Source organism: Gobius niger (genome assembly GCF_951799975.1).
Source record: "Gobius niger genome assembly, chromosome: 1".
In the NCBI taxonomy this organism is placed as follows: domain Eukaryota; kingdom Metazoa; phylum Chordata; class Actinopteri; order Gobiiformes; family Gobiidae; genus Gobius; species Gobius niger.
Window position 1 is genome coordinate 22,531,566 of NC_136852.1, and position 13,272 is coordinate 22,544,837.

The window sequence follows — 13,272 nt, forward strand, 5'->3', positions numbered from 1 at the left end:
CAGTCAAAGCATATAAATAAATGCACAATTCAAGGCAACGTTTAATAGCACCAAAGCTTTGTAAAAAATGTTAATCAAGTTAGTTGAGATAATCATGAATTAATAGAAACAAGCTAAGTAGCAACGCAACTCGTAAAAATGCACATACTGTGGTCAGTAGTTTGTAGTGAAAAATTCATCTTAAAAAAACAAGCGTGAGAAGAATTTTTACATTTACATTGTTTTGATCAAAGTGTAAAACCTACAAATATCAGCATAAAATACAAAATTTGCTAAACAAGTATTTCAAATTTCTAACAATTTTTAGGCACTTACAATGCAGAGCCAGTCAAAGTTTTGAGGAAAAAAAACCCTCAATGCTCTTGACCAGTTTGTCAGTTTGCTGATTGGATGAGGTAATCTGAACATGTTTAGTGATCAGCACAGAATGTCCAGTAAATGTCCAGATGCACCCTCTGCACTGCTCATCCATCTCTGTCTTAGTCTAGATGTCTTTTCCCTGCTACATAACAGTTTTGTATTGTATAATATTTACAGTATAACAAACAGTAAAATGTCTTGGAAAATATTCTCACCCTTCCTGTTTTTGCATACGAGAGACAATACAGAAATAATAAATAATGCATACAGAAAAAGCATTGTTTTGGGACAGCTGAGTTAAGAGACAAGCAAAACCAGCCATCTCTGAAGTTTTTGGATTCAAACCAAAGTGAAAGTGGTTAGTCCTAGTTTTTACTCTCCCCAAAGAAGACAGGGAACAGTGATGAGTATCTTAGTATGAGCAGATTTTATATCATCTTCGCACAGGGGTTGATGAACTAAACTCTTTCGGAGCAAATAAGCATCAAATAAGTAATATGCAAAAACTTTTAAAAGGTGCAAATACTTTTTTATGGTACTTGTTTATTACTGACCTTTTAGCGGCAAGAATAACCCATCATAAATACTGCATGGATGTTTGTGCAGAGCTGGACCACAATATTTAACTGGAGTCTATCTCTCAGCCTTAATCTTGTAGCGCAGGACAAAGTATGTGGCCAGGCGGAGAATGAGGAAGAAGATGCCCAGGACGATGAAGTCCATGTAGAGCTTTGCGTCCTCCACATCGAGCAGCTGCAGCACCTCCTCGGGCTGCTGGAACCTGCACACTTCCCCCGGACACTCCAGCGCCGAGCGGTTCATGCCGTAGATGGACAGAATCACTCCTTCAAAGCTGTACCTGAAAAGTCAGTCAGGGCTGGTATCAACAATACACTTTAAAGTACGTATGATATAATGATATATAATAGCATTACAAATCACAATCTTATTTTACTCAAATCTATTCTGTTAGATTATCTACAGCATGATTAGGAGACATTTGTGTCAAACAGATGGCCTAATTAGGATCACTTAAGAGGGCTGAGCTAAAGTGAAATAACCACATGGCATTTTCATCCATAGTACTACATGACATCTTATCCCAGATCCTGAGATAAGATAGCTGTTTTTTGTACAGTATATGGATGCAGTGTATTTTTTCCATCTTTCTGGTACACACCTGACATAAGACACATAGGAGCTCCACTGCAGATACTTAGGGATTGTATCGAAGTTGACAAAGAAGCCAGAGAAGAGCAGCACTGGGATGGCCGTGACAGGTCCCACAAATGTGGCAACCTGTATCAAAAGAGCAACTGTATAACAACAGACTGAAATACTTGGTCATGGTGTATGGTGGGGTACCTGGAGTGAGGTGGCTGCAGCCCCGACCAGCAGCCCCAGAGACTGAGCCACCAGAGCAGTGCACACAGACAGGGCCATGAACAGCAGGTAACGAGTGGCTTCAGGAGGCTGCTCGGTCATCCAGTACACAATACTACAGTACAGCAAAGGGCAGAGCACCTGGAGGAGGGCATAAACGGTTTGTTATATCGGATGGTGAAAAGCGGGTCTTTCACTGTCACTATGAGATACACATCCTGTCCAAATACTTTGATTGCTTTATTGGTCTTTTTGTTGCTGACTTGTTCATCACTAGCTTAAGGTCACATTATCATACAACCAAACATTGTTATAAGTAGTGATCACCAAAAATAACCTAATCAATAACATAATATATTAACAAAATATTTTAGCTCAATTGCTTGATTTTACATTTATTCAATTTTGAAGGCTCTCAGACACAGTATCTTTTCTCTTCTTTACGAAGCTCACCTGGAAAGGAATATCCGCCATGGTTTTTGCCAGATAGTAGGCCTTCAGGCTGTACCAGTAGTTCAGATGTTCCCTCAAGAACACAGACATCTCCAAAGGAACTAAGGGGTAAGGATATGAGTAAAAGTCCATTTAAAGGTGTCATTCTGGTTGCAATGTGTCAAAGATTTATAGGTCTGTGTTGACTGTGGCTTCACTTCAGCTAGAAAACCATTACAGTTTTTCATCAGATTTCGTCATGCTAACATCTGCACTAGGGCAGCTGCGGCTTGGTGGAATTGGTTCAAGGGTGCCAGTCTGCACCTGCCGAGTCTTGCCCAAGGGCACAACAGCAGTTTTCACAGGTGCAACTGAGCCACTGTTGCTCAAAGGAACAGGCCACTGTTTTTGCATATTGAGATATGTTCTTACCTTAGCTTAGACGAGTTGATGCGTACCTGCCTTGTTTTTGTGCGTGTGCTCAGTCGTGCACAAAGACCAAAGATGTTGTTAGCCTCTCCTCCGCTCCTCTACGTGGAAGAGCTTGGCTGCTTCTAACTTCATCCCCGTTTGGGTCCATAAAGGAGATGAGGAGAGGCTAAATGCAAACACCCCATAGAGGAGCGGAGGAGAGGCTAACAACATCTTTGATCAAGACAGGTACACATCAACTTGTCTAAGCTCAGGTAAGAACTTAACTCAATATGCACAAACGGTGGCCTGTTCCTTTAAGTTGCCGTTTGTAAGCTGTCTCGGTCCAATTAAATCATAGGCTGACTTTACATACAGTATCCATGGAGAATTTACTTTTGTTTGCAATTTGATCATTGCAATTTGATCATTTCAACCATTCAGTTGTGATCATTTGTGCAAGTCCTACAATGGGACACTCCTGGATAATTGAGGGGTCACATAGAGGATGTGTCTGTATGTTTTTATAGTCCAGATAACAGAGACAGGCGTTTTACTGACCATGATCATCAGTTGCAAAATACTCACATGTTAGGACAGTGGGCATGAGAGCCCCAAACATGAGGAAGAGCATGGAGAAGAAAAGGAAGCCAGTGTTGTTCAAGACTTTGCTCGCGTCATTTCCAATTTGGAGATACAGCAAGCCTATCAACACCCCTATCAGGATGTGTGACATGAGTCTGAGATGGGTCAAAACCTGCAGACAGAAATAAACGTGGAAAACATCATAAAGCTTGCATTCTGTGTGGCAGTTACGCAACATTTCCATGACTTACCTGATCTCGACATATTGTTATAAATGTCCTTTTAAACAGAATACAGAACTGTGTTAAAGTGCTTGTTGCAAAAGTATGTCTCTCAGTGTGTTCAGGCACCTGGAGAAACACAAAAACATTACAACTAAAAGGTAACTGTGACACCGACAGTAAGAAAAAACAAGCAGGGGATGTTCGTTGTATTTGTCACAGAATCTGATCTGTAAATATCTTTGAAATGTTGTGTATTTTCAACATTCTTCATTTGTTGCTTTTACCATATGTAAGGAATAGGCCACCGTTTTTACATTGGCATCCGCACAGTAAAGTGAAGATTACTGCGCGGATTCAAACTACTCCTGGTATTATTACACCTTACAATATAGTTCCCCCTTTTATCCGCTTAGAAAATCCACATTGTTTAATTTTGTGTAATTATACTTTGTAGTGTAACACTTCACGTAACCATATTTAAATAGGGAATACGTGGAGGAGCTTGGTAGCTTTTATCTTGACCTGTTTTGGAGCTATAGTGGAGAGGGGGACAGGCTAAATGCTAACGCCGTCTACGCTGTGTTTACATGATTGAAGGCACGGGTGAAGACCAGACAGGTCCTAAAGAACTCGTCAAAGCTAAGGTAAGAACATATCTCAGTATGTAAAAACGGTGGCCTATTCCTTGAAAATGGGGAGCTGTGATGAATACACACAGTTCATTTCTTTACTAAATATGTACCTTGTGGTTAGATGAGGCCACAATTGGATGTCCATTACTTTGGTCGAGGTTTATCTTCTCCTCCAAAGCACACAGGCCACTTTGGACGGCTTCAAACAGCACTGGGTTCATGTCCCCATACTCTCCTGAGGCCACTTCAATGACTGGCCAGGTCAAAAGAGAAATGTTAATTTCTACCATAGGCTCCGACTTAAGAATTCAAGGGCAGCTTACTGAAGTCCGCAGGGTTGTGGTAAGTGGGACAGCACAGGCCAAGTGTCTTCAAGTATGGGACGAGGTAGGGCACTGAGCCTTTGTAGATGCATTGGCCCTGGCTGAGGATGTAGAGCTGTGGGAAATGATAATGAATAACTAGCAGTGCAAGTTTTGTAGAACAATGAAAAAAAAAGGTGCATAACGATGTCTGCGCGACCTTGTCAAACATCTCAAAGAGTTTGGCGCTGGGCTGGTGGATGGTGCAGATGATGGTGCGTCCGCCCTGGGCCAAAGAGCGCATGAGGGACACCACCTGGTAACAAGACACACTGTCCAAGCCACTGAAGAAGGACAGGGACAACCAGGGACACAGAGGTGAGAAATACATTTCCACAGAGATGACGTGTGAACTTTTATATTTATTTATTTTTAGATTGAGCAAATTAAACCAAATCTCTCACCTGGTGGGCTCATCGAAGAACATGACCGGGGGGTTGTTGACGAGCTCCAGGGCGATGGCCAGTCTCTTGCACTGGCCCCCGGACAGAGCACTGGTCCTGGTGTGAGCGCAGTCCAGCAGCCCCAGGGCCGTCAGGATCTCACTCACCTGAACTCACATAGAAGGACACGTCAGAAAACCTTAGACACAGGGTAAGGTAAGGTGACAGTTTGAACCATGTAATATAATAGTATTTAAGGTCTGTTGCAGAAGACATTATTCCTCCTTGTTTGACAATGTGATGATACTGTTTATCTTCAAACAATAGAGAGCGAGAGCGAGAGCTGGATGTTTCTTTTGATTGATTGTCAAGAAAAGCCAGCTGGTTTGGTTCATAATACAAGGATACTCAAGAGAAAACATCAGTGCATGATAATATAAAGTAACTTTGAGGGACCGATCTTGTATTTCTAAACACAGGCTTTATACTATAACTTTCCCAACGATTTGTTATCAACAGCTTCGTACCTGGTACAGTAAGTGGGTTGGACGGGGGCTGAACAGACGTCCATGGCCAATGGCAAAGCTCCTACATGGAGTCAATGTTTATTAACTAGGTTCAGGAGCAGGACCACGCCTCACCTATCACACTTTGCACACGAGCCCCTCTTTGCTTTCACCTAACAACACCTCTAATTACCCATGAGCCATATAAACCAAGCTAAGCCTCATAATCTCAGTTTGTTTGAAACTGTTGACCCCAGCCTCCCTCCGTTCATGTCTATTTCAGCACTGATTCTTCTTCGTCGAGGGGAAGTCCCGAAGAGCTGGGTTAATCCGAGACGGAGCCCTGACCCACAGTCTCGCCCAGTTTCACTCCACACTTTGTTGTGGCGTGGTCCTAGCTTGTGAAAGACCAATCATTTGCATGGAACAGGAGTGAGGGGGGTGTGAGGGGCGCTCATGCTGGTGTTTTGATCAGGTTCCTGCAGCGTGTAGAGCCCTGCACGGCGCTCTTCAACACCAGAACCAGCTCTCTTCTCTTTCTCTCTGGACATTGAACTCACAGTGGAATAAAGTTTGTGACATGCAATATGCAAGACGGTTTGCTCAGTGTTTATGTAGTACCACAAATGTATCCTCCTCACCAGTTTTTTCTTCACATCCATAGTTTCATCCAACTTCAAGTTTGCTGAAACCTGCAATTGACGGGAAATCATAATCATAAACGTGTAATGCAGGAGGTATTTGAGCTTTGGGAAGCACAGGCCTGTTCTTGTCAGTCGCAGATACATTGTTGAAGAGTATTCAAAACATACTGCCCCATTTCTTCAGGCCCTGTATGTCTCACCATCATGGCCTCTCTGGCGGTGAGATGTGGCAGCAGCATGTCGTCCTGCATTATGTAACAGGACATTTTTCTGAACGTCCTCAGATCCCGAGGTTTACCGTTAACCAGGATCTGACCCTTCATTCCAGTCTCTCTGAAAAGACACACAAAATGTTGATACTTAGTTTTTGTGACTCAGACTATGGTACACCTTCATTTGGCCATATTACTCTATGGGCTGTGATGACTATTTTTGGAAGGTAAAACTAATCTTTCAGCTATTCCTGTTCTGTTGTGGCATTAGTGGATGCCCTACCTGTTGCAGCCAGTCACAAATATTAAAACTGTTGTGTGGATTGTAGGTAAAGTGTCAAGTGTGGTGTGTGAAATGTTCTTCTTCCTTACCCATAGAGAAGATCATTAAATTCATTCAGGAGGTAACTTTACTGGGTTGTGTAAAGTTACATTGCTCCTACCTGTATCCAGCCAGTATGTTCATTAGAGTAGATTTGCCGGCGCCTGATGGTCCCATTATTCCTATGAGCTCCCGGCTGCAGAATCTCCCCGACAGACACTTGAGCAAGGCTTTAAAACCTGCAAACAGTAACAAACAGTGACAAACAGTAACAAACAGTAACAAACAGTGACAAACAGTGACAAACAATAACAAACAGTAACAAACAGTGACAAACATCAACTAAAACAGATCCAATCACATATATAAGTTAAATCTACAATGACGCTGTGTTATTAATACCATGATCTGCAGCATCATACCAAAATGAGCACAAAAATTAGCCCTTTTTAAATCCATCTTCGGGTAGACATGCTATAGTCTCTAATTGCAACACAAGTACATATAAACACCAAGCAGCAAATGGGCTTGTTTAAAAGTATGTGTTTTCCTGTTCAGGTATCAGTACAAGGCCCTACAAACAGTGGTATAGATAATATGTAATTATGTTATTATTTATAATATGGGGTTTTGAAAAACTTCCTTCTTAACTACTGAGTTCTCTGGAATAGTCGATGGAATTGTGTTGAACTGTTATTAAATAAATGTGTGAATTCCACCTTAAGGAAATGGCTCAGAGGTTTCCAAACTCCCAAAGCACTGAGTGGAGCGTCTCAATATGATTACAATGATTACATAATATTTATATTTTCAATGTTTTTTTACAAGGTAACTCTATGCAGCAAGCAGGATTGTTGCGAGGTTTGTGAGTTTAAACTGCCAGGTTAAAGCCCAGATTGTTGGGACTATGGCAAACACAGGGTGCAGGGGGACAGTGCAGATACTGCAGTCAGAGAACAGAAACACATGACTCTCATAAAGAGTTTCTGCCTGTTGTCTGAGAGCACTCCTTGCTTTTAATTATAACTGATTATTGATTATATTTATGTTTTATGGATTCATTTGATCAGCTTTTTGACATTTTAAGTAACTGAAGCACTGAGAATTGTGTTCTAAAAATACACGTCCCTTGTAATCTAGTTAAACTTCTGTTTATCCAACAGACGGATATTTATCAACTTATATAGCACTTTCTTACCTTTATCAGGCTCAAAACGCTTTACAGTAAAGACCCAGTCACTCTCTCACTCCTATACCAATGTATATACCAATGAGAGCTCGGATTCAAACCCACGACCTTCCGATCACGGGACGGGCCGCTCTACCACCTGCACCACCATCGCCCCATTATCATTAGTATTTTCTTCCCACTTGAGGGGCTATATAAATACCAATGTTAGAATTGTCTCTGAAGTTCTGGTTAAAAAAACAAACCAATAAATGATTGAGAAATACAGCAGCCAGTGTGTTTGAATGTTTTTAAGACCGTTTCTAAAGCAAGCCATTGCAAACGTAAAATACATTTGAACAAGTCCTGTTGCCAGAGGAACAACAGTGTTTCTTTGTTCTAGAAATAAAAACATTATGACAGATGAGGTTTGTTTGAAGGATCACTTGAAGCTGTGATATAAAATCATTGGCAGTGAGCGTGCCAATAAAACGTCTTTCTATAAGGGCTTGTTTCAAAGGAATGTGCAGCTGATATATGACACACAGAGCCTCGCAGCTCTGGGCTCACCCGGTTTCACCTCCTCTCTGATTTGGCCCCTCCTTCACCCCTTAGCTTTATAGTAAATAATCTCATCTATCCCTGGCGAAGAAGCAAAGCACACTGAAAACAAATAAGTTTAATAACGGCAATAAAAATGTCAGATGCTTGAAGTGAGAGTGGAAGATGGATGAGGAGAAGAACAGGCCAGGTGTGTGAGGTGCATCTGGAAGATTAGCAGTTTTTTTTGTCTCTTCTGTTATCAACATGTCAATTATGTTGTAATAATTGATACAGAGATTGATAGAGGGAGACTGTTGTGATTTATCTATTTTCGCTAAAAACATTATCACTTGTTATCAGGGCTGCACAATTATTTACAAAAATCTGAATCTCACTGCTGAAATGAGCTAATCGCAAAGGTTGCAAATATTAATAAGTCTTCTTTCAAGAGTTAATGCCTCTGAAGCTATTACAAATGTGCTGTAGTATTTGATGTCAAAGTATATCAGCAGAGGCCAGTGGAAGCTCTACATAGTTAGACTCTCAATCCGGAAGTGCATAACCTGGGACTCGAAGCAGCACCGTGAACTAATGTGTGTGGTCTTTAGAAACATTTACGTTTCCCATAAGGTCTATCTAAAGGCTACTGTGACAACACAGGAGGTCAGAGTTTACTACTTCAAGTATGTCCACAGCACAAGAAACACAGCATTTACCTTATGAAAGTTATTTTATTCTTTCTTTTAATTACATAACATGATGATCGATGTGAATTTTAGGAGAGTGTAAACTGTGAAGGTAAATGTAATTTTTCCTCCTTAGAGTGCCTTGCTTTATGAATGGACAGCTAGATGATCATAATCTAATATAATTTTAGATTATAATTAATATAATAATTTCAGATTGTACATTTATGATAAAGTCTGAACACTTAAACCGACACAGACATTTATCTTCAGAACTAAATAACAAGCTTCTATCATTAGCCTTGTGGAAGCTGTTTAGACAAAGTCAGGACAGTCCATTTAATACCTGAATGTCTAAGGATTCCTATTTGTTTGTTTTGCATTATACATGTAGCTTCATTTAAGTGTAGTATCATTTTTACATTAGCTTCTTACCTTTCCTCCTCCAGCAGGGCCCATTCTGGATGGTGTACGAGAGGTCTTTAAACTCCAGGTCGACTGCTGAGCGTTTGGGCAGGTGGCTAAAGCGCTGCGCCTCTGTGTGATGGTTGTGAACTTTCTTAAGGCTTGTCTTGGTGCTGCTCTCGTGCTGCTGGATCGTCCCATTCCCATTACACGTGACACTGTCCTCTATGGGCACGCTCACAGAGTCCGGCTCCAGGGCTTTGTTGTCCATGGCAGGGATCTGTAAGAAATACGGAGTAGTGGTGATCGAGACCAGGTAAAAGGCAGGTCGTGCAGCCATGGTGAGTCTTCAGTCTGCTCCACTCCAAAGACTCTGCTACACGAAGAAAAAAACTGGCAATATAGAGCAAAACCACAAAAAACAGCACCCGAGGCTTCAGAATTATACTGCTGTGCGCAGGCGCAGTCCGTTGGAAAAATCTGTATGAAGAAAAGTGCATCACATACTGTAATGATGATATGATTTATTGTGACCAAGTTGAAGCCTGATTCTGGCATAAACTTGCATCAAGGCAAAACATAGCAATAAATCATAGAATGGCATCGAAAAGGATCCTAATTCAAACGTTGTACATCTCACTTTCAAAAGCACCTACTAAACTAAATGGCAGCTCAAATCTGACACATAATGTACATGAAATTTTTTGCATTATTTCAACTACAGTGCATACTTAAAGACACACCTTATAAATGAATATAACTTCTATCAACAGTGCGTTAATCCAACTGATCACTCAAAGATTGAATCAAGTTTTTCCGTGACTTGTTAAGGCTAATCCAAACTATCCTCCACCTCCTGTCTACAGGTATTTAAACTTGAACTGACGACTTCATTAGTTCAGCTTTGGGAGACTTACAGTATGAGTCTCCTGGGAAAAGGGTCACACAACTTTCCCCATATAAATCCTTGCCCCAGTACAAGCATGTAGCCTGACTGAGATGACATTAGAGTAAAGATTTTATGGCAATAAAGATCATAATAATCCCATTTGTTCAGCACTGTAAACGGTTCCCAAGTCTGCGCTGGTACAGTCACTTGTGCTACTTGAGACATCACCTTAGTCTAATCTTACATGAGCCTTAATCTCCTTCAGGATTAAAATCAGTTTTTTCTTTTTTAGCCTTTATCTGGTGAAGCAGAAGACCCAAAGAGTTGCGATCCTGGAGAGAAAAAAATCTGCAAAAAAAAAAAGAAAAGCCCATACAGTATGAAATGAGCAGAGATTATGAGAACATCTAAATTCATGATGACAGGTCACGAGGAGAGCTGGATCTTTTGGGGGCTTTGGGAGCTGATGGTGAACAGAGAAGAACTCATTGACCTGGGATCAGACCACCTGAGTGTCCCCAAGGCGGCTGGATTAAAAGCAAATTCAAAACGAGTAATGCGGTCACGGGATTAATGCAGGTAAAGCTGCAAACTGGCCAAGTCGCCTCCATCAAACTTTACATTGTTTGAGACTGACCAGCTTCAATTACTGACACTGGCTAACACTTCTTTCTACAATGTATCACACTTTTTATTTTCATGTCTTCCATTTTTTAAAGTATACTACATTCTTGCCATTCTTTGACAGGGTTGACACCGACTATGTTGAGTCTCTCATGTTATAATCACTCTATACAACATAAAAACACTGTTGCCATATTCTGTTAAACACTACGAGGAGATGTTGCATTGGTGCTTCCTCTCGTTGCATGATCTAGTTTGTGTCAATGACTAGTTTGAAGTACACGACTCACCTTTTGGCTGTTGAAAGCTTGCAGCGCACCATAAAAAGGTCTGTCCAAGGCTAAAGTGCTGAAAAACAGGCAAAAATCAAAGCTTCAAATTGTATTGCTCCAACATGGCCTATTCATGGGTTTCAGCGTGAATGTTTATTGCTATGGCGACACTCGTAATTACCCGAAGTTTATCTGCTATTTGAAGTAACTTAAGAGCATGTTTTGAAGGTAAGAGTCGTTAAATACATTTTACACAATGTCTAAATTGTCACATCTTTAGCCTCAAAGAGAAAAAGGGCAGATGGAGTGGGAACGTGTCGAAGAACGAGCAGAATTAGTAACAGAGGCAATATACTTGGTGCTGGTATTTACGTCTAATGCGTTCAAAACGCAGCTTACAGTGAGAGGGAGCGCAGGACAAAGTAAGAATCGCCACTCTGCCCTTGTGATACAGTATAAAGCTGGCGGTTACATAACTTGACATAAGGATTTAGGATCAGAGCTGGTGAAGTGGGTTAGCGGAGCTGCTCTCCCATGACTTCACAAGATGCTAAGTCACAGGAGAAAAAGTCAAAGTCACACATACATTCCACAGTGCACGGTGCCATAAAATACAGCAGTACAGTTAGTGATGCACAGGGGACTCAATCAGAAGTAATGGAGGCTAAATAAATACCTATTGTATTGTTTGTGGTGACAGCCTGAACATGAACAGACATTAACCTCATACTATTACTCAAGTAACAATACAGCAACAAAATCATCAGTCTTCATGACATGACCCATGATTATACCAAACCTTTATGTAACTAAAATTTGGTGCAAAATAGTTAAAATAACAACTGTACACATGATAGGCCTTCACATTAAAATAACTTTAAAAGCACAAAGCAATTATTCAATCCCAAGATGTGCAACTGAATCATTGGAAAGATACAAGTAAAACATTTTTGTCCCCGTTAAGACTACGCCAGTAAAACTAAAAGAGAAGCCTATGTAAGAGAAGATTTAATAAGACAACAAACGAATGTAGGCCGAGCAGGCAGAAAATATAGATTATGCCTAGTAACATATTTACATGGTCAGCTGTAGGGATGGCAAGTATCCTCCTCTCTTTGGTTATCCTCTCAGTCAAAGTGCTCCCAGTCAGTGGTACTTCTGCATCTCCCTGAGCCGCTGTTCCCTGAGCGTGGTCTGAGGGAGGGGCGCGTGGACGCACGGACTTGAAGCAGGGACTGACATGGCAGAGCGCTGCTTTCATGGTCACGTGCACGGGTGGATTTGTGCTGAATTACAACAACAAAAAACACAAACACAAATAAAGTCCTGGTTGTGCTCTGTAAAACTTCAAGAATCTTTTTAAACTTCTGCTACGGTTATGTTTTTTTCTTACTTGTGTGACTTGTTTTTTCTCTTCTGACATGTTCCTTATTGTTAAAGTAGCCAAGATGTCCAGATGCAGGTGCAGGTAGGTAAATAAAGGTATTTTCTTTTTTTTTGTTGATGTCATTGAAAAAGTACTTTTTTATTAAAATAGATTAAATATAGTTATAATATAACTTCTTGGACCCCAGGAACGACAATGGGCTCCAGTAAATTATAGCCAAACAGCCAAATCAAATTACAACCACCTCTGGTCACATGGTCGGCCTTATCGTGATCGGTAATGACAGGCGTTGGTGCCCTTTAAGTGTAGCATATGTAGGAAACTTTTCAGCAGGAAGAGGAAGGAGGAGGTGGAGCTGACCAGTGCAGGACACCACGCTCTGTAACAGGGACACACCCAGGAGGCAGTGCACCGTTTCAGAGGATCAGAGGAGCACAGAAGGCAGCTGACCAGATTTCCTCTAGTACTACGGTATCCCATATCTTTAGTAACATGCTGGTCAGGTTGACCCACTGTGGCGGCGCAGCTCAGTTGCAGCGGCTCAGGACTAACACCTGATCACTATTTTGTTGTATGGTTGCACAATGGCAAATAAACCACTTACTTACTTAGATCTTCGTTGGGATTGGCCTATGTACAATATCTTTCAGATTCTGATCATGAATGATATTAACAACGTTGATAGCTCTTATGTGTTATTCCATTTAACTTTTAAAGGGGGAAAAAAAAACACTTCACATATTGATTCACACTTAAGTCACACAAGGGAAACAATCTGCTTTTAATAGTCCCTCTGACCACTCCCAATGAAACAGCCATACACACATACACAGGCAAGGTGA

At 41.1% G+C, this 13,272-nt stretch overlaps 1 protein-coding gene across 1 annotated transcript; it reads right to left on the reverse strand.

Annotated features, from left to right (window-relative positions):
* Positions 1-920: 920 nt before the first annotated feature.
* LOC306966231 (ATP-binding cassette sub-family G member 4-like) lies at positions 921-12,208 on the reverse strand. The gene is made up of 16 exons (XM_079560914.1): positions 12,122-12,208; positions 11,062-11,119; positions 9,289-9,538; positions 6,578-6,695; positions 6,123-6,255; positions 5,920-5,970; positions 4,794-4,939; positions 4,550-4,673; positions 4,351-4,465; positions 4,138-4,280; positions 3,423-3,521; positions 3,175-3,343; positions 2,197-2,297; positions 1,726-1,884; positions 1,541-1,659; positions 921-1,219 (listed from the first exon to the last, which is right to left on the reverse strand). Exons 3-16 carry the CDS (start codon positions 9,527-9,529, stop codon positions 994-996), a joined length of 1,944 nt encoding a protein of 647 aa, XP_079417040.1. The 5' UTR covers positions 9,530-9,538; positions 11,062-11,119; positions 12,122-12,208; the 3' UTR covers positions 921-993.
* Between the last annotated feature and the right edge of the window lie 1,064 nt (positions 12,209-13,272).